General features: G+C 36.1%; 1 protein-coding gene across 1 annotated transcript in view; it reads left to right on the top strand.

The window, feature by feature from the left end:
- The window catches only part of EIPR1 (EARP complex and GARP complex interacting protein 1), a gene marked incomplete at both ends in the record, with an annotated part of 59050 nt that extends 32159 nt beyond the window's left edge, over nucleotides 1-26891 (top strand). The window contains 6 exons of the mRNA XM_079532611.1: nucleotides 4589-4745; nucleotides 10739-10838; nucleotides 13609-13745; nucleotides 17277-17444; nucleotides 18676-18843; nucleotides 26717-26891. Of these exons, the coding sequence (XP_079388737.1) occupies nucleotides 4589-4745; nucleotides 10739-10838; nucleotides 13609-13745; nucleotides 17277-17444; nucleotides 18676-18843; nucleotides 26717-26891 (905 nt within the window). The remainder of the gene's footprint in view (nucleotides 1-4588; nucleotides 4746-10738; nucleotides 10839-13608; nucleotides 13746-17276; nucleotides 17445-18675; nucleotides 18844-26716) is intronic.
- Between the last annotated feature and the right edge of the window lie 229 nt (nucleotides 26892-27120).

Raw genomic sequence — 27120 nt, 5'->3', positions numbered from 1 at the left:
TGATTTCTTAGCGCTTTTACTGGGGTTGCAAATTGTCTTTTCTAAAGTGGCTATTTATTAAATAGAATAAATTAAAATTTTGGAGAAGTCTCTGTAAATGGAGTTTTGTGATTGCACCTGATGTTCAGTTGAGTTTTTGTGGTTTCCCAGGCTATTGAATTTCCTGAATAAATATTTGTAAAAAAATGTGGAATGACTTGTGAATCTGGAGACCTGATATGGCTCACTTCTTTGATTATGGCAGTCTCTAGAAATTGCTGAATCAAAGTCAAGGGTTGTTTAAAGAGCTTAAACAATTCCTTCTGGCTTAAAAATCTGAATATATGCAGAAGTTGAAAGTTTTTGCAAGGGTGGGACTGACTTTTAGTGTCATAAGCAAATACTTCACATCTGGAGTCAGCAGTCTGTGTTCTTAGATTTGTGTTCTTTTATCTTCTGGTCTTGAAATGATTGCATAGTTGCTGAGGAATGTCAGATGGTTACTGCATTCCAGCTAGCGGTGATTCAGTGAACTGATCTGCTGTATGTGACATAATTCTATAAGGGAGTAACAAGTACTTGTAGTTTAGATTAAACGTGTGCTTCTTTTTGTGTTGCCATTAGTAGCTTCCTGATAACTTTACCTGTCAGATTTTTTTTTTTTTTTGAGGGGCTTATTTGCTCTCTCAGAGGTGATTAAGCAGGAACAACTCTCTAAGGGGAGCACTGTTTGGAGATAGGTAGATAAGCAGGATGTTTTACCTGTCTACAACGTCTCTTTTTCAGTGTTGAAACTGCTAGTAGTGGAAATCTGAAAATTGTCATGGAAGTAGCCCTCATTGTGAAGCTCTTTCAAGTGCTGTAGTGAAAATTGATATTGATTTGACCAAGTTGTGACCTTTTCAAATTGCACACTTTGTATGCAGAGGGTTTTCTCACTTGCTTAACTTGCAAAGTAGGCATCTGAAGAAGGCTGTGAGTTCTGACTCTCAGGCTTTAGACAAACTTGCTGAAGTTTATTTCCTGCAGTTTGTTCCTGCACCCTCAGAGCTGCCAGATCAACTATGTGCACAGTTACTTTCTATCTCAGTTCTGTCAAAATATGGGACTATCTGCTTATTCCTGACTTCTTGCTTGCTTTCTTTTTAAGCTTGGATCATTTCAACAGAACTAGGTAGAATGAACTGCATATAGTCACTGTGGCAGATCTGTGAGTATGGCGGCCTCAGCCCAGGAGGTCGTGTTAATGAGTGTGAGGAAGCAATGCTTAACAGGGAGTTGTTGCTGTTGGGAGAAGTGTGTCGAACTCCAGCCATAACTACTGAGAGGTATACTGAAGATGCACAGTGAATTAGGCAAGGGACTTCTCTTGAATTATAAGGAATGAAAGTGACAGCAGTCTAAGAATTCGTTGTCTTAATCTTGGATTATTGTTTTGAACAGTTTTTTAGGAGTACTACAGGACTCTCTCCTGCAAAACTTTAACTTATGCTTTATGAAGGTATAACATAATGGTTGCTTAATGCTTAGTTAAACCCACTAACAACTTGCTTAATACACTAGCTTGTCAATTCTTTTCTGCATTGGTACTGTGTAATAAAAATTCTGGTTTAAGCATGAGGTAACATTGAAAAAGTAGTTTCCAGCTGTATGAATAGCTTTAAGGTACATATGTATGACTTAATCAAAAGACAAAATATCTTTTTATTTTTTGACAGGTAACTATCACTGTTATTTAAATATTCCATTCATTCATATGGGTCTCTTACTATTTTTAGGGAAATAGCATGAGAGGTTATAGATAAGAACTAAGTTTTAATAGGGCGATATAACGTAGGGAAAAATTTGGGGTTTCTGATGTTAATTTTCTTTCTGTCCTTAGAGAAAATAATTGATGATACAGCACTGATCTTTCTTGATAATAATTTAAAAATATATGTTTTTTTTATTTCTACTTCTCTAAATATGGACAGAAAAAGATAACAATTGTGAGGAAGAATAAATGACAGCTATGGTGTTGAGACCCGATGGAAGTCTAATAGGTAAAACTGTATTTAAAAGATGTGTGCTAATGTAGTTCTTAAGGAATTTTTTTTATGATAAAAATTGAATTATGAAAGAAAATTTCTGTAAGTCTTACAAACTCGTGACCATTAATAAATCTAGCATGATTAAATTGTATTTCAAAAGTAGAGTATTTTCTTCCATTTTGGAAGGGCAAATGGCATCTCATGTACATGATAGCATCAGAGCAGCTTTCTAGAAAGCACAGTATTTCCTGAAAACCGAGGAATGGTATGTCCTGTAAGATATGGAAGCCTGATAACTTTTTTCTACTGCTCAAGGAAATATCTTCTGCCGAAAATATCAAAGTACACTTCCATTTGCTTATTAAAAGCATCTGTAGGTGTGTGCCATTTGGGGAAAAAAAATAAAAATTTTTTTTTAAAAAATTATATAATTACTACATATGCGAAAAATTCAAGCAGATCCATTTTGCTGGTGGATTTTAACAAATTTTCAAAGCATCAGTGTTAAAAGAGGCCAAGTTACATCAGAATTCGGGGAGACTTCACTATATTTTCTTAAGCTTCAACCAGTCTTCAAAATGCTGCTTGTTTACTTGTTTTTAGGTTTCTAACATGGGAATCTCATTGTGCGTGACAATCTACACCTTTATTATTATTATTATTAATACTCTTATTATCCTTTCTCATCAGAATGTACCACCACAATGCCAAAATGTTTATGTTTTGGAAAGTTAAAATGACATTTCAGGGCTTCCTTAAACTCATTATGCTATCTGAGAGGAAAGATGGCTTCTGAAATGTTCTGTTAACTTTTCATGATTGGTGTTGTGGTTCTTTGTGTCGGTCGTGGTGATATCAGAAAAGCTAAAGCTTTATATCCATGATACAGACCTTTCGGTAATTCTAATCCACCAGAAACTTCTTTACTGTGTTCTTTAACATTCTGTCATATATTGACTTATCTAGGCAAAGCATTCAATAAATCTTAATTTCTCAAACTACTTTGTGCATTCTGTTCAGGTTATTTATTATTTGTATGGAGTAGAAGGCATGCTGTGCATTGACTTGCCCTTTGCTAGGAAAGGTAGCCATCTGCTGTTGGTTCCTCATCTTTCAGTGGCACATTGATTTAAAGTGAAGGATTTCCCTCAAATGGTTTGGAAATAGCTGTTTAGCATGCACTACAATTATTAAAAGCTCAATTGTGTGCTAATAAATAAGGGATTATTCCTTGTTTGTCTTTAGATAACGGTATGGCCTCTTGATACTATATTCAATTTGTATACAACTTCCAATTATAGTAAAACAGTTACACAATTGTATTTCATGTTTAGTGCTTTTTGTCAAATACCCAGTGCTTGTGCATTCTGAATTCTGTGCCTTTAAGTTCTTTTCTTACACTTGTTTTTCTCTATCAGAAATGGACATTGTTTTTCATTCTGTTGTTTGTTGTGACAGTGGCTATTTTGTGTATATAATATCCAAAAACTGGTCACCTTGGTAGTAGAGATATTTCTGTTGGAATGACACCGAGCCTGAGAAAACCTTTCTCTGATTTACCACCCTTCGTCTTGAAAACACTCTCATTACAGTTGTTCCGAAATGGAAACATGCCTCTAAGTTGGTCACATCTGTTCATGGGTCCTTAATCAGATACTCTAGACTAAAATCAGCACTTTAAGATAGAACATTAAGAGAGGGGCTTGTGATATTACCTGATTACTTCTCATCCTCGGGACTTTGTTTTGAACACATCTTCCAGTAGGCAGTGACATCCAAAGCTTTCACTCCCCAGTATCACTGTAGCTGGTTTCTTTGTTCCTGCTGCAGCAGACACATTCTTCTGCTTTGAACCCTGGACCAGAAGCTGTTACGATGTGGACATGTTCAGTGCTGCTCTGGTCTCCTCACACTGCACTGACGCAAATTCTGATTATTTTTGGGTGGTGGGCAGTAGTGTATGTGCATAGACCATATGGTATTTCTTCCCCTTGATTACAGTTAGCTTTTTTCTCATATGTTGTGATATTTTGCTATACGCATCTGAGTTCTGTTTAACTTCTGGAAGCTGCTTTTGTTCACTAGAGTTAGAGGAGCGTGCTTGGGTGGGATACTGAAGTTTTGTACTAAACTTATTAGTAGCAAAGGGTATGACATAATGCAATAGGTTAAACTGTGGATTGCCCTTGAAAGGAAAATAGTAAAATGTCTCAATTGTTACTGTTAAGGGCTCAAGTAACATAAATTGTGGGTCTTTTTCATTAAAATCATTATGGGGATTGAAACTTGGAAAAATTGCCTTTAAAAACATTTATTTTTTCATGAGCACTGACTTTTACCTTTCAAACAGGGAAAGCTGGATTGTATGAATGCTAATTATGAGTTTTGCAGTAACTTGACTACTAGCTTGAGGTCTGACTGTACCCATATTTTGTGTACTTTCCATTCAACTTAGAATCTTTTTAAATTTTTTGAACAGCAGGTGTGCATTGCTTATAGATTTGTGTAAATGTCAATACACCGTATACAAAATATGTCTCCCATACGATGATCTGTTGACGTTATTCTCTATTGCTTAGCTTCAGACAGTAAAGTCGTGACATGTGCTGCTGTTTGGAGGATGCCGAAGGAATTGGAATCAGGCAGTCATGAATCCCCTGATGATTCATCAAGCAACACTCAAACCCTGGAGCTACTCTGTCACCTTGACAACACAGCCCATGGCAATATGGCCTGGTAGGATTCTGCATATTTTATAGTCCTAGAAAAAGCCTACAGGAAAGACCTGTGCTGTTAGTTTTGTGCAGATGTATTTTGTAGAAGCTATGCTATACGTTTTAAAATCATAGTCTTTAAAGAATAAGTATAAATTGGATTTTTGTCCTATGGACAGAAAAAAAAAAAACATTCATTGTAGTCCTGCAATCACATATGGAGTATCATCCTGTACAGTTTTGATGTGTTTCTTCCCACTTGTCCTCATCTAAAACGAAGTGCAGAGGTATAATGCTTAGCACTTCATTGTCTTTGTGGAATATAAATTTGAGATTGTGTCAGTTGAGTAAGTACTGTAAAACAAAGACTGATTTGGCATAACTGTAAGTCAGTTAATAGGGATAAGAATTTGTTGTATTATTTGATTCTTGTTTAGCTACTTTTTTCTGTGGCCTAAGGAAAGAGAAGGAGAGCTGCAGTATTGGAGAGAGAATTACAGAGGTTTGTTTCCCTTTCTGTTCTTTGAAACATCCATTGGATATTAGCAAGTCCTTTGCTGTGTAGGTATGTGACGTGTTCCAGCTGCTTCGTGAACAAACACACAAACGCATTTGGTTCATATTTTACCAACTGCAGTATTTTTTTACATGTTTGTTGAACTACAAAGCCATCTTCCACTGGCAAGAAAAGTTAAAATTACAAGAACATGGTCTGTAGTGGTCTCAGCAATTCCTGTCCATCTGTTGATAGAGTACAGTAGAAGTTGATTGTGTGAGTTGCACAGTCCCTTTCACGATTTTAAGAGCATTTTAAGCAGACTGGAATAAGATAGTAGATTCTTGTTGCATTTTAATTACACTTTTGATCTGAAATTAGGCAAGGATAAAGCAGCACCATTGTTGGGACTGCTGTGTCTTAAAGGAGTGGAAGGTGCTTCTTGTGTTTGAATTCGGACACCTGATGTGTGAGGTATATCCATCTTATATAATCATCATATAATCTTATTATACTTAGACACATACATGTAAGAGTAATTTTAAATTGGATTAAAAGGGAAGGATAGTTAAAATCAGTCTCAGTTCCTTTTCAAAATCTGGTTATGTGAAAATTTCATTAACTAGCCAGTAAGAAAAAAAGATGTAGAATTTAGAAATGATAGCTAAATCAGTTGATTTTTAATCATGATGTACATTTTGCTCTGAGTTCTACAACTTTGTTTATAGATTGGAACTGAAATTTCAACATCAAAAAAAGAGGTAAATAGATGGTAATATTTTTTAGGTTCTTCTTTAGAAAAGATTGGTCACAGTGTATTCAAGTGTACGTTGTTTTTAAGGCTACTTTATGCTAAAATCTCAATTTAGCTAATCTTAAATTTCTTTCATGATAGCAACTTCAGTGCCCTGCTCATTTTAATATGAATAATTTTCTTTCTAACATTTTGATAAGCAATTCCATTCTTTATTGTTGAAAGATTCTGATAATTAGCTTCCAATATAGTTGGGAACACTGAGAGCACTGAGAGTTTTTTGTTGTATTTTTTTTTTTTTTTTTTTTTTTTTATCTTCACGTTTTGCACTTTAAAATTTTTTTTGTCTTTTGAATTTTCTAAAATCTATTTCTCTCTTTCTGCTCCATCAGAAGGATGGAGGGGCACATAATGCTTTATATCAGGATGTGGATTTCTTTAAAGACAAGAAATCTGTAATCAGTTGGTAATAAGTTCATGAGCAGTTTTGTCTCCTTTGTTTTTTTTCTTCTGTTTTTTCTTCTTCTTGCAAATATTATGAAATCTGAAAGATAGGAAATTATTTTCTTCTGAGAAGTCTCGGTTTCACGAACTTGGATATGTCTGTCATAGAAACATTAAACTAAATTTTTGAATTCACAGAAGAGAAAGCTACAAGTGAACATTCTTATAATTTTTTTTTTTAAGTCTACAAGTAAAGTATTGACAAATACCATCTTTTCTTTAAATGTGTGGTTGCACAGTACAGAGCAGCCTCATTAACACTGGTTTATTGTAAAGGTCCAAATTTGCTATAGCAGTCTTTTCTGCTTGAGTGCGAGTTTAAGACACCGCGTGCAGAACGTATTACAGCTCCAGTTTTGTCATTCCATTAATGAGCACCATCACCTGATGCAAGATTAGCATATTTGTATTTGATGCCCTGAAGACAAATGGGTATGATCAAGAAGTGAGATTCAGAAGTGTTTTTATTTATTTTCTTTTGGAGGAAAAAAAAAAAGCCAATTGTTCATGACAGCTTTGATCAGTTTAGTTCATATGTACAATCTCTGTAATCAGTTTACTCAATTTTTCATTGTTTTTTAAGCTTTAATAACATTAAAATGTACTAATTTGTCATGTAATGCACGCACTGTCCAGATGGAAACTTGAGATTGTAAATTAGCTATGGTGGTGTTCATTTTTGATCATCACTTCCAATCATAAATAGTTCAATAGAAATTTATTTTAATGTTAATTTTTTTTTTTTTTTTTTTTTTACAGTGTAGGTGAAAACGGTTCCTGTATATTGATTTCATGCAACAAATTTACTACCATGCTTCCTGTTAGGTTGTGAACTTCTGGAATTCAGATTGTCTTTATTTATTTTCATAAGTATTTACTCAGTACTGAAAGTGTGATTCTTACGGAGGAAAGGCCAGTTAGTTCTTTTTCTTGATATAAACTTGTCTAATTGCCCAGGTGCAGTAGATGGACATGCAGTGAGATAAATGCGGACACTGAGGCCAACTCTTTATTATTTTGCACTCTCAGAATCACAAAACGGCCAGGGTTGGGAGGGACCTCAAGGATCATGAATCTCCAACCTCCCTGCCACATGCAGGGCCACCAACCTCCACATTCAATACTAGACCAGGTTGCCTAGGGCCCCGTCCAGTCTGGCCTTGAACACCTCCAGGGGTGGGCCATCCACAACCTCTCTGGGCAGCCTGTTCCAGCACCTCACCACTTTCTCTGTAAAGAACTTCCCCCTGACATCCAACCTCAATCTTCCCTCCCTCAACGTAAAACCACTTCCCCTTGTCCTGCAGTTATCAACCCTTTCAAAAAGTTGACTCCCCTCCTGTTTGTAGGCTCCCTTTAGGTACTGGAAGAATTCTCTTGTTCATTAGGAGAGTGTTCTCCACAGGATTTAATTTTAATTTTTAAATTTATTTAAGCCAAAAACTACTAGCTAAAAGCTAATCTGAATCATCAGGTGTTAGATGATAACGAAACAAGGTAAAAGAAAACACACACAATTCCTTGTCTGCTGCTTATAGAGTCTCTAAAGAGTAGTGGTGAAGTTGGCACTCAATCTCTGAGTGGCAGCTATGATTTTTACAAGTATCTTGTCCATTTCTGAAAACTAAGCATCAGCAGTTGTTACCACATTCAGGAAAATGGTATTGCTCAGTTTCTCTCTCCTTTTTTAAAGATTATCACCACTTCTGCTTTGTCAAAAATAATTAACAAAAAAATCTAGAATGTATATGTTGTTTTGAAAGTAAGTTGGCTTTTTCACTCACAGTATTTTTTTCCCCTTTTCCTTGTTGTTTCATGTGTTTAACATGCAGTCATTAATACTGTACATCTGAACATGTTATGAAGAGTCATTTGAATAATCACTTAAATTATAGAATGTGAATGATCATTGCAACCACAGTCTTAAAACAATGAACTTTCATAACTGATAAATTAAATAGGAGTGGAATGGGGATCTCACAAGGACAGTGTTTGTGCCAGAGACCTTTTCATTCTAAGGAATGTCAGCTGGATTATAATTGGCTCTAATTAGCACACTATTCAACTATAAAAATTCTTTACCATGATTTTACGTGAGACGTGAAATGTCTTCCCACCTTTGAAAACATCAAAGAACCTGCTTTCGCTATAGCTTTTATAACTGAAGACTGAGTGGTCAGTGTAGGAAAGAAGCAAATATGTCAACAGGCATCAAGAATATTGATCTCTGGCTAGAAGAACTCTTGAAGAGTTAATTGGTGAAATCTAATTTTATTGTGTTTAATTGAAAGAATATCTACATATAATGACACCAAAAACTAGTGTAATACTTCCAGCAACATACAAGAGAAATGGAGGGGAGCAGGGGGGCAGGTGTAACTAAAAATAATAATTATTAGAATCTTGAAGATTTCTTAGCTATTCATTCAAGATGAGGATTCTGACGTCTTTTAAAATTGATAATCCCAAAACTGTTTTGTTTTTTGTTTTTGTTTTTTTGCATGGTTCTGTCTCCTCAGTTTGGCTTCTCTTTATTGTTTCATTCATCTGTCTGTAAATCCAAATACTTGTATCACTAAAAATACTGCATTAGAAGTAATGAAACTGTTTGTGGAAGAAACAGAGAGTATTTTGAGTGGAAAATCATGGCCAAAGTTGTGACTGAGGTTGTGTATCACTTCTTTCTGTTTCTTGTTACCTGCTATTTTCTTTGCTATTATTTTGTATTTTAAGCTTGGATGGGAGTCCCGTGGGTTGGATCTGGGGCCTTCCAGGTCTTAGGAAGGTAGAAGTGATACAGATTTGGAGATTATATTATGAATGCTCCTGTATTAAGTGCCAAGATAGGAATCTATCCAGTGGCTGCCTCATCTCGGGCTTGCTTATCCAGGGGTGCATCTATTCATGCAACCCTGTTCCATCTTTTCAATCCAAAGACTGACCTGATTCATGGAAGAAGTTAGACAAGAAAATTTATGTCTAGTGATATTCTAGTCATCTCTTGAAACTTATCAGGAGTTTTTCTTCATGTGTGCCCTGAAGATGAGAACAGCATGTCAAACAAAGTTAGACCAAAGCCATAAGTTATTCGGAGATTGGAGGAAGTTTCTCACAGAATCACAAAATCACAGAATTGTAGGGGTTGGAAGGGACCTCCAGAGATCATCGAGTCCAACCCCCCTGCCAAAGCAGGTTCCCTACACCAGGTCGCACAGGTAGGCATCCAGGCAGGTCTTGAACATCTCCAGAGAAGGAGACTCCACCACCTCCCTGGGCAGCCTGTTCCAGTGCTCCGTCACCTCACTGTAAAGAAGTTCTTGCGCACATTTGTGCGGAACTTCCTATGCTGCAGTTTCCGGCCGTTTCCCCTTGTCCTGTCTGCATGATATTCCCTACTGATATCAGTTGCGATCTCTATCTCTTGCTCAGGTTTTAGAATTATTGAGTACAGAAGCCTGTTCTCATCAAATGACAAGTATTATCCTTTTAACCTTTCTGTTATCTCCACCAAAATGTTAGAGTGTTTGTGTATGTGCTTAACTGTACTTCCTGTACCCACTGGTAGAGCGTGCTGCTTCTCATAGCTTGAAATAGAGGACTAATGATTTCTTCCGTTCCTTCATGTATAGCACAAAGATGGAGAATCACAGGTGTGTTAGAACTGTGATGACAGCCTCAAAGTGGAAGAGGTTTGCATCAGAGCTCTACAGTTTAGGATCTTTGGTGCACTTCATGGTTTTGAGCTAAATTATTTGTATTAAGTGCATGTCAAACTCTTTGTTTTGTTCTCTGTGTGTATGCAAAGTGATTTGTGTTACAATGACAAAATCATTTTTCATAAATCAGTATATGGGACAGATAGCAAATGAAATATGGATTTTTGGAACAGGTAGGCTAGCATCCAAGGAAGCTGGATGACATTCCTTTTCCAGACAAATTTTGATCAAAGATCTCTTAAGAGAAAAAGGGAAGGATGCATATGCTAGAGCTGACAAAAATTCCATAATCGAGCCTTACTTTGTATCATGCAGTTTAAATAAATGGCACTGCAATCTATGATGTGTAGAAGTTGCAGGTTTTGCAGTTAAAATATGAGCCAGTTTCAGCTGAAGGAAAACAGTTGTTAAAGTCATTTAGGTGTTGAAACTGATTGGATCCACAAAATTAAGATGTCTTTCCAGTTCAGTTTCTAATTGGTTCTAATGGTTCATTTTTTTGTTTGTTTTTAATTGTATTATTTTATTATTATTTTGTTTTACAGTGTTATGTGGGAACCAATGGGAGACGGTAAAAAGATCATTTCTCTGGCTGATAACAACATATTACTGTGGGACTTGCAGGAAAGTTCAGCCAAAGCTGTGGTAAGAATTTTATTTTTTAAGAAACGATAATATACTTGAATGTAGCATGAACAGTACTCACCAACCCCAAATTTTCTCATCTTTAACTACTTGTTCCCTGATGACTTCAAAAGTATCTTGTCTTTAGTGGGTGCTGGGGGAAATGAATGCAGTGTCAATTGACTTGGCAGTTTTTAAGAGGAGAGGTAACTGAGTATTTTTATCTGTTGCTAATAGTTAATTATTGCCGTTTCATACTGCTTCTGAAGTAAAGCAGTGCTGATCTGATAAACATGTGTCAGGGAATACTGATGATAATAAATTCAAGGGTTTTCTAATTCACATGATAATAGATTAACCAATGTTAGTTAATATCTCACAGTCCTGTATTTCATATTTAACTTAAAACCCTTGGATGTAGATGTCACTTGAATTCCCACGCTTACTTTGCACTGCTTTGAGTTCTTGGTGCTAAACAACAATGTCTATTCAAATTGATTCACTCATTTTTTTAAAAAACTTTTTAAAAAACTGTTTTGTCTAATATTCAGATATGTAAGTAGTAAGGTTGGTATGGATTTGTCTCATTTGATGCCTCTTGTTCTGGAAGAGTGAATGAGCAGTTAGTTTCTTGCACCCATGCTCTTAATTATTTTTTCTGGATAATTTCTATACTGGCCTAGAGGTTAATGATTTTTATTTTTAAACGAAATATTTTTTTCTGTGTCCAGATCAGTCCTTACGAGATCCAAATTCAAAGTAGAAGATGGTGTCTTAGTCCTTACTGATGTTTCAATGAAGTACTGTAACTGGTGGTTTCATTAGAGTTCACTGAAGTCATTTCTTCAAGGCTAGGACAGGCTTTTTTCAGATTTATTTCTTTTGTAAAAAATATTTCATTCACTGAGGGTAAAAATATGCAGTTCTGTTCTGATCATATGGCATTGCTTAACTGTTGTTTGTTTGTTTGTTTGTTTGTTTTTAGAACCTATTTATTTTTATAAATTAATATGTTTATAAATTAATTTATAAAATATAAATAAATATAAATAAATATAATATATATAATATTTTATATATAATAATAATTATTATATAATAATATAATTTATATATATAATTTATATATATAATAATTATTATATAATAATATAATTTATAAATAAATATAAATAAATTTATATATAAAATATAAATTAATATTATTAATAATAAATAAATGAAATAAATTTTTTATTTCAAGTCATTGTTCTTCTGTAATGCTAATATTTTATCATACTTCCCTTTTACAGCCATTAGTGCCTTTACTCACTGATCCACTTAAGCACTTAAGAACGTTGTTAAATCCAACTATATAATGATGACTATTTTACATTCTTCTAGATTTTTTTGCTCCAGAATTTTTTCCAAAGTTTTATGTATTGAAAGAGCTAATTCTGTTGTCTGAAAATGGACAGCAGTCTTATTCACTTTCTCATTACCTACCATAAATCACTATTCTGTGTTTTTAAAATACTGCAATGAATTGTTATGCTGTCTCATTCTAGGCAGAATAAATCATTTGAGATTGGTGGTACCTAAAATATGCCTTTGTCATGTTTTCCTTTACTTTGGATAGTCACATAGTCAACTTTTCTGCTTTTAAAGAAGTGGGATGGATTGTGTTCATGCTCACTTGGGATTTTACAGAAGGATTCTTGCTGGCTTCCTTCTATTACACAAAGATCATTTATGTATGAAAGTTCTTTCATTTCTTCACTGTCCTTAGCTCTCCATGTTTTTTGTTGCCCTCACATTAAAAAAAAATATATATATATATGTTAATATCTGGGTGGAGACCCAACAAGAATCCAGTGCTTTAATCTGCCTGTATGGAATGCCTCTCAGTGAAATGCTTATAAATATGAATATTACATGCAATAAGACCAAATATGTCATATAATAAAGTGCTCAGGCACTTTAAATGTGTAAGTTTAAATCAGATTAAAATGTAGTTACTTTGCTTTTCTTACCCTCCCCTCAGCTTTTATACATTACTAGAAATGCAGTTAATTTGCAGTGACTGCATATTGGGTTTTTCCCCATGTTCGCACAAAGTTAGAAGGATGACAGTTTTCTTTACAACTTCAAGACGAAGTTGATTATTTTATACCTTCTTTTATTAACTGTATGGAGATGTACAGATATCTGTTCATGGTATGCGAGCCTTGTTTTGCAGCTGAAACCTTTTAACTCTTATAGATTGTAGATTTGTATCTAGTGGCTTCTATTATTTTAATAGGCATTTATGTGATGACATGAGCACATGCGCCTCGATTTTTGTTTTAATGCTGCTGCATTTATTCAAGAGCTTTTGATGCTAATTCTTTTCCTGCAGATAAAATGTGGCATCTTGACATGGAAAAACATGTATTTCATGAGTCTTTTATAGCTGATTATGAAATTGAAGGCATATACTTATTTGCCAGTTAAAGACAGCTACAAATGACTGCAGTATGTCCATATTGTCTGTACGAAGTTTCAACATGTACAGATATAAAACTGCTTAGTTTAGGTTATTAAGAAGTATAATACTTCTTAAAACATTGTACTGTGTAAGCCTTTGTAAAAATTACTTTAGGATACAAGATTGATTCTATATTCCTCGTTTTCTCCAGTTTTATACTAGGATTTTGAAATTCTGTTATGCCTGAAATGTTAGACTGTTGTGCAGTGTTCTGTCCTTAGTGGAACTAATTTCACTTTTTTTTTTTTACATTTAGACACATGCTAATTTCTGTTTTTGTGTTAGCTCTCTAGTTCTGCAGCCTTAGAAGGGAAAGGACAATTAAGATTTACTTCAGGACGATGGAGTCCACACCACAATTGTACACAGATTGCAACAGCCAATGATACCACTGTTCGGGGATGGGATACACGGAGCATGAGGTAAAGAGCAATAGGACAAAAAATTTTCATCAGGAGGTGGATTTTTTGTTGCTCCTAACTTTTTTTTTAAAAAGCTATCAATTGTAGATGGAATGTTTGGGACTGCACTGCTGTGTATTCACAGTTCAGTAAGGGGTTTTCAGTTTTTCCCTCAGCTCCAATTCTGACTTGGATATTGCATTTTACTCAACTGTGTACTAGTCTGGAGATTGTTCAGTGCATTGGCATTACCTGAATGAAGATGTTCTATATATCAACCTGAAAACCAGGATGCAGCATCCGTCCTGAGTATGCTATGAGTTGTCTTCATAGCATACTATGTAAAGCTAACTTTAATCTCTGAAGGTAGTTGAGAGTGATTTCACTCTTCATTTTTCTGATTTTAACAATAATATACTATACTGTATTGAAGAAATGTATTCTGTATTGAAGCACACCAGTCATGTGAAACTACAGAATCCATCAAAATTGTATCGCTATCAATTAATGCTTTGAATCTACCTGATAAGGTGTTTTCTTTCCTATTTGGTTGTGGTTTTGATAAGTAAAGGAGTGATTTTGTGCACATCTGTTGTCATGACAACTAAAGCCTCTGCAAGGTTTTTTTTTTAGGATACACTTTGTCCCTTAACATGTAGTAATTTATCATTAAACTGAGAAGACTAATGTCTTCTAATAACTTTTGTTGCCTTAGAGTGGGATGACTTCAAATTTAGTTCTGTGGTTCCTGCCAGCTCAGGGGTGTTGCAGTAAGTCCCTATACTTGCCAGCTTTGTATGTTTCTGCTTTATAGATTTGTTTACTTTAATTAACAAAAGTTAAAAATAAGTAAAAATAATAAAAAAGTTATATACAAATATAATGATTAAATTTTTGAATGCCTGTTTTTGTATTTGAAAGTTCTGTTCTTCATCCTGTAAAAAGATATATAAAGGTATAACTTGATATGTATGTGTGTGTTCTCTTTTATGAAGAGGTAAGGTCTAAGGAGAAAGGTGAGGTTGTTCATTTGTTTGTAACATAGAGCATGCAGGACCCTAAGATTAAATCCTGTATTTCTAATTAGATAGTGTTAGATGTTGTGAAGTCTGCTTCATGTTCTGTCTTATTAGAGAATAACATCTCTATCTTGTTTTAAATAACTTCTCTGAGTGACTTTGTAACAAAGATAGTCCAGACATTACCAAGATCTGCAAAGAAAGGGTATTTGGTTAACAAAAGCAGACCCTGGAATTCTAATTGCTTTATCTGAAGGTCATATTTCACTGCTCTTGAACAAATTCAAGAGAACTAGGCTATGTCAAAAAGCTATTTGCAATGTACTTGAAAGAAGCGTGCAGGATTGTCTCATCTCCAATCACACTGTAATATGACTAGAATTATGTGAATATTTGATGAAGACTAGCTTGGCTAGAAGTTGGAGTTTAAAGCCAGAGATATATAAACCATGGCAGTATAAAACACACACACAAAAATCAAGGTCAGAAAACTGCTATACCAGCAAAGACGGGAAAGGAGCTTCTAAAGCATCTTGAATAGCTACTTCTGTGAGAGTACAGTTAAGATAACTGCAAGAGAGAGTAGATAGTGTTGAAGGTAGCAAAGAAGGAAAGGAAAAAGCAAAAAGGTTGGCAAGAAGACTGTTGGACTAGACTACAAAGCAGTTGATCATTGGGAAACTTAACCAGGCAAAACATCACGAAGCAGAGGGGAATAACAACTAGGCTGAACGAATTTGTAGAGAGAATTATATCAGGGAAATTCAGAGTCCATAAATAAATTCTAAATAAAAAAAAAGTGTTAGAATATGAGAAGAGAGTATAACTAGTTGGAGAAAAGGTTTGTGTGGCCTGGTGTAATCCTACTAATGTATGGTGTAACTAGGAAATTGAACGTGTGCTGTATTGCTGTAGGTAAGATGATAGAATGAAAAAGAATACTTGGATTTGGAAAGGAAAGAGATTGATCAAGTGGTCAAACTAACAGTTCAGTTAGCGTATAGGCCTTCATGGTAAGCACAACTGAATGCAGGGTGGGCAGAGAATGGAATTTCTTTTTAAAACTTCACACATTGCCATGAGCAGTGCAGTCAAGAACAAAATAAAAAAGTTAATAATGAAGGGGAAAGTGTTTTATAGTTGAAAAAAAACAAAACAAAACAAAACAAAAAACTCATGAAGATGTTTTAGGAAATGAAGAGGAAGTGTAAAATTCTGATGCCAGAGTAGCTGGTGGAAAGGCATACCTGAGCAATATCGTTGATCTCTCAAAATTTGGGCAGAGTTTTGAAGTTGGTTATCTGAATGATATCATTTATCCCAGGTGACTGCAATAGCTATTGCGAGAAGGATTACTATGTGTGATATACTTTGAGTTGCTTCTTATGGATCTTCTTGAGGGTGGGAAAGCTTTGCAGAAGGATCTGGATAGGCTGGATTGATGGGCCAAGTCCAGTTGCATGACATTCAACTGGATGCCAAGTTCATAGCAACTCCATGCAGTGGTACAGACTCGTGGAAGAGAAACAGAAAGCTGCCCAGCAGAAAATGACCTGGGGATACTCGACAGCTGGCTGAGCGTGAGCCAGCCAATGGCATCCTGGCCTGCATCAGAAATCAGGAACGGACTGCCCCTTATTTGCAGCACTGATGAGACTACGTTTCAAATAGTGTTTTCAGTTTTGGGCTCGTCATCACAAGAAGGATATTGAGTTGCTCAAAGCATGTGCAGAAAAGAGCACCAAGGCTGGTGAAGGGTCTAGAAAACAAGACCTATGGGGAGTGACTTAGGGAGTTGAGGTGGTTTTGCCTTGGAGAAGTGGAGGCTGAGGGGAGATCTCATCGCTCTCTGCATCTGCTTTAGAGGACACTGCAGTGGAAAGGGTATTATCTCTTTTCTCAAGGGGTAAGCGATGAGATTTGAGAAAACCATCTCTTACAGCAGCTGAAGTTTGTATTGGATATTAGGAAGAATTTCTTTGCAGAAAGAGTAGTGAAGCATTGCAGTGAGCTGCCTAGGGAAGTGGCTGAGTCCCCACCCCTGGAGGTATTTAAAAGGCACATGGATGTGGCACTAGGGGAAGTTGGTTTAGTGATAGGACTTGATGATCTTGAAGGTCTTTTCTAGCCTAGATGATTGTGTGATTCTAAGAGCTAGACATAATAAATATAGAAATGGTATAACAACTTAGGGATGGAGAAGGTGTAATATGAACATACTGTGGGTTAGTAACAGATATTTCTTATCGTTGCTACAGTGCTGTGCTAGAATCATCTGGATCTAATATTTATCTTTAGCTCCAGAAGATCTCAGTATAGATAAGCAAAAAGGGAAAATTCAAAGCATGCTGAGAAATCTACACAAGTCTCTGCAGTTAACAGCTGGGGTTTCCCCAGACTGTGCACTAGCAGTGAGAACTTGAGGTCTGCGGGTGTTAAGGGCATTATGCAAGTTTCCAGGGAAACAGATTCTTGTCAGTGGAATGCAGCTAGCTTTTTATAGACCATTTAATTTTTTTTATGTGTTTTACAGGCAAATATATTCCATAGAAAATGCACACGGACAGCTGGTACGAGACCTTGACTTTAATCCCAATAAACAGTACTACCTGGCTAGCTGTGGAGATGACTGCAAGGTGAAATTCTGGGACACAAGAAATGTCACTGAACCAGTGAAGACGCTAGAGGAGCATTCCCACTGGTAGAACAAATTATCTACATGCTGTGTTGTGGGTGGATAGCTTAGATAATTTATTCAGCTATTTATTTTACTGTTTAGGAACAATGCAAGCTATGTTTTTGCTGCTGTGGATAACATTTTTCTGCACGGAGGAAAGGTTTTAACTCATAAATGTTACTTGTGTGATTGTAAATAAGAAGTTTAGGCAATCTTATTGTCTAATTGGGAAGAAGCTGTTGTTAATGCTGGGGAGATTGGGTACGCTTTTTGAGAAGCACAGCACAGAGGTTGGCTTGTGGGATCCAGATGAGATGCAGCTGTACCTGCCCAACCTCAGCATGATCTGCTGCACCTGACATGCGGAAAAGCACCTGAGCTGTTTTGGTTGCAGCAGCTGCCATCTGTCCTTCCAGTGTGGAGTAGTAGATGTGTCAGCCTCACTTTTTTCACACTCTTGGCATCCTGTAAGCCAGAGCAAGTCAGTTATTTTTTTCTCAAATTACATATTATGTATATTATATATATTCTGTGTACCCTTTGGCCTGTGATTGGAGTCAAGAGAGAATCTTGTCTGAAATTTGCAGGCTCGTAAGAGTAGATGAACAGTTCGTATCTATGAAATATGAGTTATAGTAACTTGCCAGATAGATCTGAACTCTGAAGCTACTTTGAGGGGAATGAATATGAGAATTAACAGGAGGAATTCTTATATGTGCTATTTTTTTCCTGGAAGATTGAAAGGAAAATAATGAAACAAAAACTATAAAAACATTTAGTATTAATTTATTATATGAAGTATCAAAATTGTAGATGAATATAATCCTTATTTTATTTTAAAGTCTATTTCAAAATTTATTGTGAAAATGTTTGAGCTTTTTGTCTAATGGGTAATTTCTAATCTGTATTTTGCTTGATTTTGTGTTTTTAGAACCTAAATATTTTTCTGATGTATTAAACAGTAGCCTTGCATATAACCTCAGGGAACTCACTGAATGGTATTTTTTTGTTTTTTGGGATTTTTGAATTTTGAAGATACTCCAAAGAGAACAAATTATATAGAAGCTTAAAAGCCAAATGAAAAAAGAAAAAACTAGTCTTTGGAATAAGACATTTCACTTGTGTGTACTTAGCACATTCAAATCAAAGATGAATTTTTAATCCTATTTTAAAAATGGAAATCTTTTTAAGCAACATTGATGCACTCACAACCTGCCAAACGTGGCTTCTTGTTCTTTCTGATTTATTTTCTTAGGGTCTGGAATGTCAGATACAATCATTCTCATGATCAGCTGATCCTTACAGGAAGCAGTGATAGCAGAGTTATTCTTTCTAATATGGTATCAATTTCTTCTGAACCATTTGGACATATGGTAGATGATGATGAACTGAGTGACCAAGAGGAACAACATCAAGAAGAGAAGTATGAAGTTTCCTAGGTTTTATGCATATGCTTATAGTTTGTCTTTTTGTTAAAATGGTTAACATTCTATTTTTTGCTGACTAGGATTTTTGTATACAGACCTTTCAGGTAAGTAGTTCTAATTAATACTTCTTTACTCACAGTCATGGGTGGAATCTATTCTTTTTATCATATCAGCACTATCACTGTATTTGCACTGGTAGAAAAAGGGGATGGTGATGCTGAGGACCAGTCCTAAAGTCAGCTGGATGAGTGAAAAGATCACTTTAATGGAGCTCTGGATCAAGTCATGCACACACAATAATCTGGGTTAAAAGAGGGTGTTTTGTTGTTGTTTGCTTGTTTGTTTTGGAAGAGAGAGTATGAGAGTGTGAGAGAGAACTGTTCCAAGCAAAACAGAAGTTTGCTTTCAGTTGGATCCACATGGATCCAAGTTGAAGGAGGGAAGATTCAGGTTGGATGTTAGGGGGAAGTTCTTTACAAGGAGAGTGGTTAGGCCCTGGAACGGGCTGCCCAGGGAGGTTGTGGATGCCCCGTCCTTGGATGTGTTCAAGGCCAGGTTGGACGGGGTCCTGGGCAACCTGATCTAAATGTGTATGTTTGGTGGCCCTGCTAGGCAGGGGGGTTGGAACTACATGATCCTTGAGGTCCCTTCCAACCCGGGTGATTCTGTGATTCAGTTATCTTGGTAGAGAATAAGGCATGCAGTTGTATGTGTGTTGTGTATTGTACACATGTGTTTTGGAGAGAATGTTGTAGGAGGCAATGCAACAAATGCTTATTTCATTTGTGAAATACGATATTTTTTTCCTCTTCTGTATGAATATACATAGCTCTGTAGAGCTAGCATGGCTAAAGGTTTTCAGATTTTGCAACTAGTTTACATGGTGATCTTCAGCAGATTATTTCTTTGCAAAATTAGGATAATAATACGGAAACTCATGTAAAATATTTTGAAGCCAACAGGCTAGTCTATATTTTTCTATTCTTTGCAACTGTGAAAATGTATGTATTTCATGAATGCATTGAGCAATCGTTTTGATTAATTCATTTTAATATGTAGAACTGTCTGCAGTGGTATTGGTGCATTTTATTTCTTCATAAAGAATGGTGAGATTAGTTGAAAAATAAGGAAATGAGAAGATCGCTCTTTTACTCATGTTCTTTAGGTTTTTCACTTAAACTTTTAAATAATCTTCAGATTACTTCTGTAGTTGCACTTTCAAGATTGCTCTGGCCCATTTCTTAATACGATGTAGTTTTGCTCCAACTGGCTTCAACACTTTGGTGTCACATGAAGGTTTTGGAACTCTCTTTTTGCTTTTATTTTCTTCCTCTTTTGTTTAAATAAGGAAGCTATCTCATGTATAGGAATGGTTAATTTTAAACATACAAAATGTCTTTAGAATGAGTCTTCTTTTGGGTTGGATACTTTCTAGATTTTCAGGAAGTTGCTGTATCCCTACAGGGTTCGTTTTACCTTGTTAAGAGGACGTGTGGTTCATTACGTAGCACAGAAATCTTGAAAAACAAATTCACTTTTTAAGTGTATCTTGAAATATACTAGAAAGAGGAAGTATCTGTAAAGCTGGTATCTCCAAACTGTCACCTTCGGACTGAGCAACCTAATCTGTACTTGATATTTCAATCTTCTTTCAAGAGAAAGGAGAAGAAAGCTATTTCCTTATAAGCTATCTATATATTTTTTTATTTATGACTGAAACAACTTGTAATAATTTGTGTAAGAAAATATTTAGCTCCTTGAGTTAAATATAAAAATGAAGAGTATATACCAGTACAGACTTAAAAGGGTTTTTTCTTTACCTAGCAAAAGTCTATATATTTAAAACTACTGACTCATAATAATATTCTGAACAACTGAGATGTTTGGGATTCTTAAGACTCAAATTATTTTTTAATATATTAAAGTATTTTGGGTAAACTTTGTTTTAATGTATTTCTCTTCTGAAGATAAAAGGAGTAACATGTTAGTTTAACCTTGCATTGTGCAATGGCCTAGAATTACAAGTCTACTCATTTATTCTTGATAGCTTTTCTGCAGCAAATACCTGCTTTTTAAGAAAATGTTTGTTCAGTAATGAATAGACAGCACACAAAAGTTGCTGTCTTCTATTCCTAATAAGAAATTTCTCTTCTGTGTACTTGTCCACATACATGCCGACACCTTGAGAGTTTATATGTCCATCTTGTGTCTCATCTTGGAGACCAGAACACACTTTCATAAGCAGTGTAACTAGGACCTTACATGAGGATTTTTTTTCTCTTGTCACAACTAAGTGACCTTCATGACTGCTGATACAGATCAGAGAGACTAGTTTGCTGTCCCTTTATTGCTTTTTTCACTGCTACTGGTGTTACTCTCATCAATCATACACATGGAAGAACAGCCTTCCTGCATCATATCAAAGGTCTCACTAGCCTGTATCATAGCAGCCAAGAGGAAATGTTATAAAAACAGGAAAACATGATATTTCCCCTGGGTATGCTTTCAGTCCTGGAATGTTAGCAGCTTAAGGGACTGTTTCCGCTTTCTGAATCATCTTTGGAGTCTTCTGATTTTTCTCACTGGAGTTTTCTTTTACCAGTAGCCATATTCGTGAGTTTCTCTTCTCACTGACTGTGCTTTTGATTGTTCCAAAACATGCAGTGCATACGCTGCCTTTGTGAAATGCATCTAGGATGAGTATGCCAACTATGTCGTGTCTTTGTGCTGAATAAGGAAAACCTTCAGCGTTCTGTCAAAAATAGGTACTCTGATAGGTACTGGGGAATACCAGGTGTTAAGACATTCCACTTGGTAGGATGTGTAAAGAAGCTGGGCCAAATCTGGTGCAGTGCAATTTCCAGGTATAGTTTTCCCCTGTTATTTCTTTAACTAGAGTATATCTGCTGATAAATTCATTTTGTGTTGTAGGACAAATATGAAATTTGATATTTAAAAAAAAAAGAAGCATTTCCTTCTTTTAAAGATGAAATTTTTGTGTAGAAGCAGTTCAGAAGGCTGTTTTTCGTGTAAGGAAACAATATTTATAATAAAATGAATAGCAAGCTACTATACATAGAAATTGTGTTCTAGTAGAAAAATCTCTGAATTCTGAATTAGTAAACAGAGTAAAAAAGGAAATAGTGTGCCATGTGAGCTTATCTGAAGCAAACTCTTACAGTTGTAAAGTTGGCCCTCCAGCTAAAGGGAAAGGGTATCTACTGGGCTTGTTTTGGAGTCCAATGCATTTACTCTTCTGGATGCGTTTTGGACACTACTGTTTGCTGCTCTGTTGCATCGCATCTGTTTCAAGTAACTTTTGTGTTAAGGAGGATTTAACTTTGACTGTGATAAGGAATTAACAGTTTTTGGTGACTCTGAAAAACACTTTATTAAACATTATGATAACAAAACAGAATCTCTACCTCTGCAAACGTAAGTGGTTGTTAGAATGAGCAGTAATTGGAAATAACAGCTCTCTACATGAAAACAATTATCCAAGGCTTAACAGGCTTCTCTCTCAAGTCAGTAGTGCAATTAACCTCTGTGTTATATACTAAAATGAAAACTCTTCTCCTTTTGTAGATGAGGATGGTAGGGGTGGTGTTATGTGAATAAGGCTATAAAGAGAAATCAGTCTGGTTTCAGCACTGCCTGGCATAGGTCATAAATTTATGCAGGATGTAGGTATAGATTACACATTGCTTAATATAAGTGCTTGATGACATAAAAGCTTGATGCCTTGTCGGTTGATGCAGGCAAGAACAAATACAAGAAGAGAAAAAGGTACTTAAATCTTTGAAATAGTACAAGAAACTTATGGAGCTTTTCAAGGGCTGGAAAGATTTTAGAGTAAGGAAGAAAATAGTTCATCAAGCTTGCCAGGCTTAACAAGTGATTAGTAAGGGTGCTCATCAAATAAAATTTGTCAGACTTCTCTATCTAGGAATCAGTAGTCAGAGCAATCTGTACCTTTACCTCATTGAGAGCTTTTATTTATGGAATGGATGGTTTCTCAGATAAAACTATATGTAATAATAATATTTTTAATTATGTTATGTATAGAGTATTAAAAAATACATTCATTAGATCTGTGATGTTAGTCTCTGTAAGTGCTGAATGTTAAAGAGGCCCCAGCTGTTGGCCCAGGAGAACCTCGTGAGGTTTAACAAATCCAAGTGCAAGGTGTTGCGCTTGGCTCTTGGAGGCTCCCATTATTAATACAAGCTGGGGGATGAAAGCATTGAGCACAGCTTTGCCAAACGGACCTGGGATTCTGGTGGGCATGAGTCTGTAGAGTGCCTTTGTAGCCCAAAAATCCAGCTGTATCCTGGGCTGTGCCTCAAGAAGCGTGGCCAGCAGGGCAGGAGTGAGGGAGGTGATCTTGTCTCTCTGCTCTATGCTGGTGAGGCTTCACCTGGAGTCCTCAGTACAGGAGAAACACAGACCTGTTGGAGCATGTCTAAAGGAGGGCCATGGGAGTGATCCAAGGGATGGAGTGTTTCTCCCGAGAGGACAGGCTGAGAGAGCTGGGGATGTTCAATCTGGAAGAAGAGAAGGCTCTGGAGAGACCTGAGCAGCCTGTCAGTATCTAAAGGGAGCTATGAGAAATGAGGAGACGGACTCTGTTGCAAGGTGTGTTTTGACAGGACAAGGGGAAATGGTTTCAAAGTGAAAGAGGGGAGATCTAGATTAGGTAGATATAAGGAAGTTTTTTATGATAAACATTGGAGCAGGTTGCCCAGGGAGGTGTTGGATTCCCCATCCTTGGAGACATTCAAGGTCAGGCTTGACAGGGCTCCGAGCAGCCTGATCTAGCTATAGGTCTCCCTATTTGTTGTGGAGGAGTTGAACTAGGTAACTCTTACGGGTATCTTCCAACTCAAACAATTCTATGATTCTATGAATAAAATTTTAGCAGCTGGTTAAAAAAAAAAAAAGCCAAACAAAGCCCACATAAATAATTGAATTATCTATGTAGGAAAATGGTGTGCAACAATAAAATCTAAGCTATTTTTTGTGTTCCCCTCGTATTTGCTGTCACCAGCATCTTTTTCTGTACAATCTTTTTATGCATACACTTTTGTTCTTCTTTTTAAGTATTTGTTTCCTTGGTTAAATAAATGTCAGTGTCATAGCTGTTAAGTGCATACCTTCTTGCATTAACCAAATTGTTTAGTATCTGAGGGATTAGGAGTCTGAGTTCATTCGTTATCAGATTTAAAAAAATATGCAAAAGCTGTACAAAAATTCATCAAGAGTAAATAGTTTTAGCCCTGGGACTTGGAAACAGAATAACTTTTAAGTATCCTAGATTTATGTAGAATCAAAATCTGTATCCTCAGCCTAGTCTTGGATTACCAGAAATGTGCTTGCATTGCTAAAATGCAAATGAATCTGAGGTGTTTTCTTGAAAGACTCAGCACGGGATAATGTGATCCATCTTGAGGAGATGAGAAAAAGAAAACCAAACACAAACTACCTCTTCCTTTCTGTTTGTTTTTTTTTTTTTTTTAATTATTTTGAGCAATCTTTCAGGGGCCCAGAATAAATTCTGTTCTTTATTCCCCTTTGCAGAAACCTTTTGGGTGTATTGCCCATTACAAAATTGAATGACATGTCTGTTTTCTCTCATAGTGTTTGTAAAGAATGCCTCCGGACAGGTTCTTTCAAATCTTCTGCATTGTTCCTGAGATATGTGTTATTAAGATATTTTCTTCCATCTGATTATCTTCAATAGTATCTAGCTCCTTCACATCAACTGGTCACTTTCATAAGGATTTTCTCCTATTCTTGACAACTTGAAAAGCTGCCAGTCATATGCATAAGAAGACTAAAAAAAAAAAAAAAAAGGTCTTACCTGCTTAAACATCAATAAAAGAAAAATGAAAAATGATCACATGTGACCTGAAGGAACCAGACGTGATAGTGTACTTTCTTTTAAGGGAAGACAAGAAATGGTCTTGAGTATGAAAGTAAATGTTATAGACAGTAATAAAGATCAGTTAATCTTTGTAGTTATAAATGGCAATACCAAACTGTATGTTTCTTTCTTAAACACTCATTCCACTATGAATTCTATGAATTAAATTAGGTGAACTGTATTGTTTAAATGAAACGCAATTAACAACTGGGGAACATACAGAAATTAGTGCAAGTTAGAGGCATATTTGTCCTTTGTTTACCCAACCTTTGGTTAACTGAGACTCCTGGTTAACTGAAAGTTGGTCGTGTCCCCTGACGGCAGTATTCAGCATGCATTACTCTCTTGCTTTTCCAGAGAGACATTTGAAACCTTCAGAATAATGGAGTTCTGGATAAGTGGGTGAGCACTGCATGAGGCACATTGCTGTCTAGGGACGTGACCAACTTTCAGTTAACCAGGCATGTCAGTTAACAGGAAGTTAGAAAAAGCATTGTGGGAGATGAAGTGTCTGCGTATGTGTGTTTATTAGCTCTCTGCTGTTAGATGGTTTGTAGTAAAGTATACATTCAGGAGAATTGCAGAACAGATCTTCTCTTTTTAATTAGCCAGAGGCTGTATGTTGTTTGTGCCAGCACCCTTTTTGTTAGTTGACCTTAAACATAGCATAAGTAAATGATAATGGACCTTGGAACTAAATATCTGAAGCTATTCTGTAGTATCAGACTGTATTTGGTTTGTTCATTTAAATTCAATTGAATTTTAATTGCGATGTTAGATTCACAGCTGGCTAGGTGGACCAGTGATATCCTGCAAGCAATTCAAACATAATGCTGTGTGTGCTTTGTGATTGTAAGGATGCATATTTTCAGAGGGAAGTGATAAAGGGCAGAGAGTGATCAGCACTTCATTTCTGCAGCAGCACTATCTGTTTAAATGATTGCTGTTTGCAAGGCCCTCTGTCTTTTCTTTCTGTTGGGAGGACTGTGGTTGTAATACAACTCTGTTTCAGGGAGGCTGGTGGATGCTGATGGCCGCCAGGCAGGAGTGATTCTCTATGGGGGAAGGGAGCTGTAAGGTCTTCCTGCAAACTCACCTGCCCTGCAGCTACAAAACAAATGTACTGTGGTGCCCTTAAAGAATAGAGTGGCTTTGTGTCTGGGGAAGAGAAGGACTGCTTTCAACTAGCAGGGCATAGCCATTCACTCTTGACTGGTTTGAAATTTAAAGGCTAGCCTGAATCAGTTTTCAAATATTTTCACTGCAAAAGAGAGTATGTCTTTCTCTCATGATGATGTAGATGACTAGGAACTTGGATAGTGAGAGGTGAAGTATATGGTAATAAGTGAGAATTTGCATTTTTAGTGCATCTGGTGTTACAACTCTAGGATCAGGAAGAAAAAAATTATCACATTTGGAGGGGTGCCTTTATATCCTTTGTGTTACTCTGAGTTGGTCCAGGATTGCAGCATAGGAGAGAGCACAATGTCAAGGACCAAAACTTCTTATCTACCTGCTCTCATGTAATAGATGATATGCTTTGAATAATTCAGTTGGCAACAAGGAAGGTGGACCGTGATGAGAGAAAAGCTGTTGATTAAGGGAAAAAATAACACTTGTCTTTTAATGCCTGAAGTATGACAGGAAGGGTGGAAGAGATTGAAATGCTTCAAGTGGGTACTGAGACCTGCACTGAAGTTGAGAATGGCATGTGTTTTCCCTACAAATGAGTTCTTTGTGCTTCACATGACTGTTATCTGAAATGTATGTATGTGCAGATATTAGGTGTAGAAGGTGCATCCCTTCCTTGAACTCACACTACTGCACTGTTAAATAGAAACTTGTGCTCTAGATGTTAGTGGCACTTAACATTGCATTTTAAATCAAGAGTGTTGATGGATGCTTACTTTCTTCTTTTTTCTTTTCTTTTTCTTTTTTAATTTTAGGATTAAAGAGCCCCTTCAGGACAGTGTAATAGCTACCTATGAAGAACATGAAGATAGTGTATATGCAGTTGAATGGTCCTCAGCAGACCCATGGCTATTTGCCTCTTTAAGCTATGATGGGAGACTTGTTATTAACAGGGTTCCAAGAGCTCTTAAATATCACATACTATTATAATTTGTTTGGATTATGATGGAATTGTTGTCTTGATGTACACAATTGGTAGGTATTGTTTAACGGTTTTTTTTCAGGATCTACTTTCAGTTTTATTAAACATAAATACATTTTTGTTAAGAAAATTTGTACTTATATGGATGCTTTCAATTTGTCTTTTGTATTTACCTTGGAAAGTACAATGCCTGTTTTAGAAAAGGCCATACTAGTTGTTGTTTTTCTTTTTTTTTTT

The sequence above is a fragment of the Tetrao urogallus genome, assembly GCF_951394365.1.
Source record: "Tetrao urogallus genome assembly, chromosome: 2".
NCBI classification, from domain to species: domain Eukaryota; kingdom Metazoa; phylum Chordata; class Aves; order Galliformes; family Phasianidae; genus Tetrao; species Tetrao urogallus.
The sequence above is the reverse complement of the archived record's forward strand: the minus strand, read 5'-3'. Positions and strand labels throughout refer to the sequence as shown.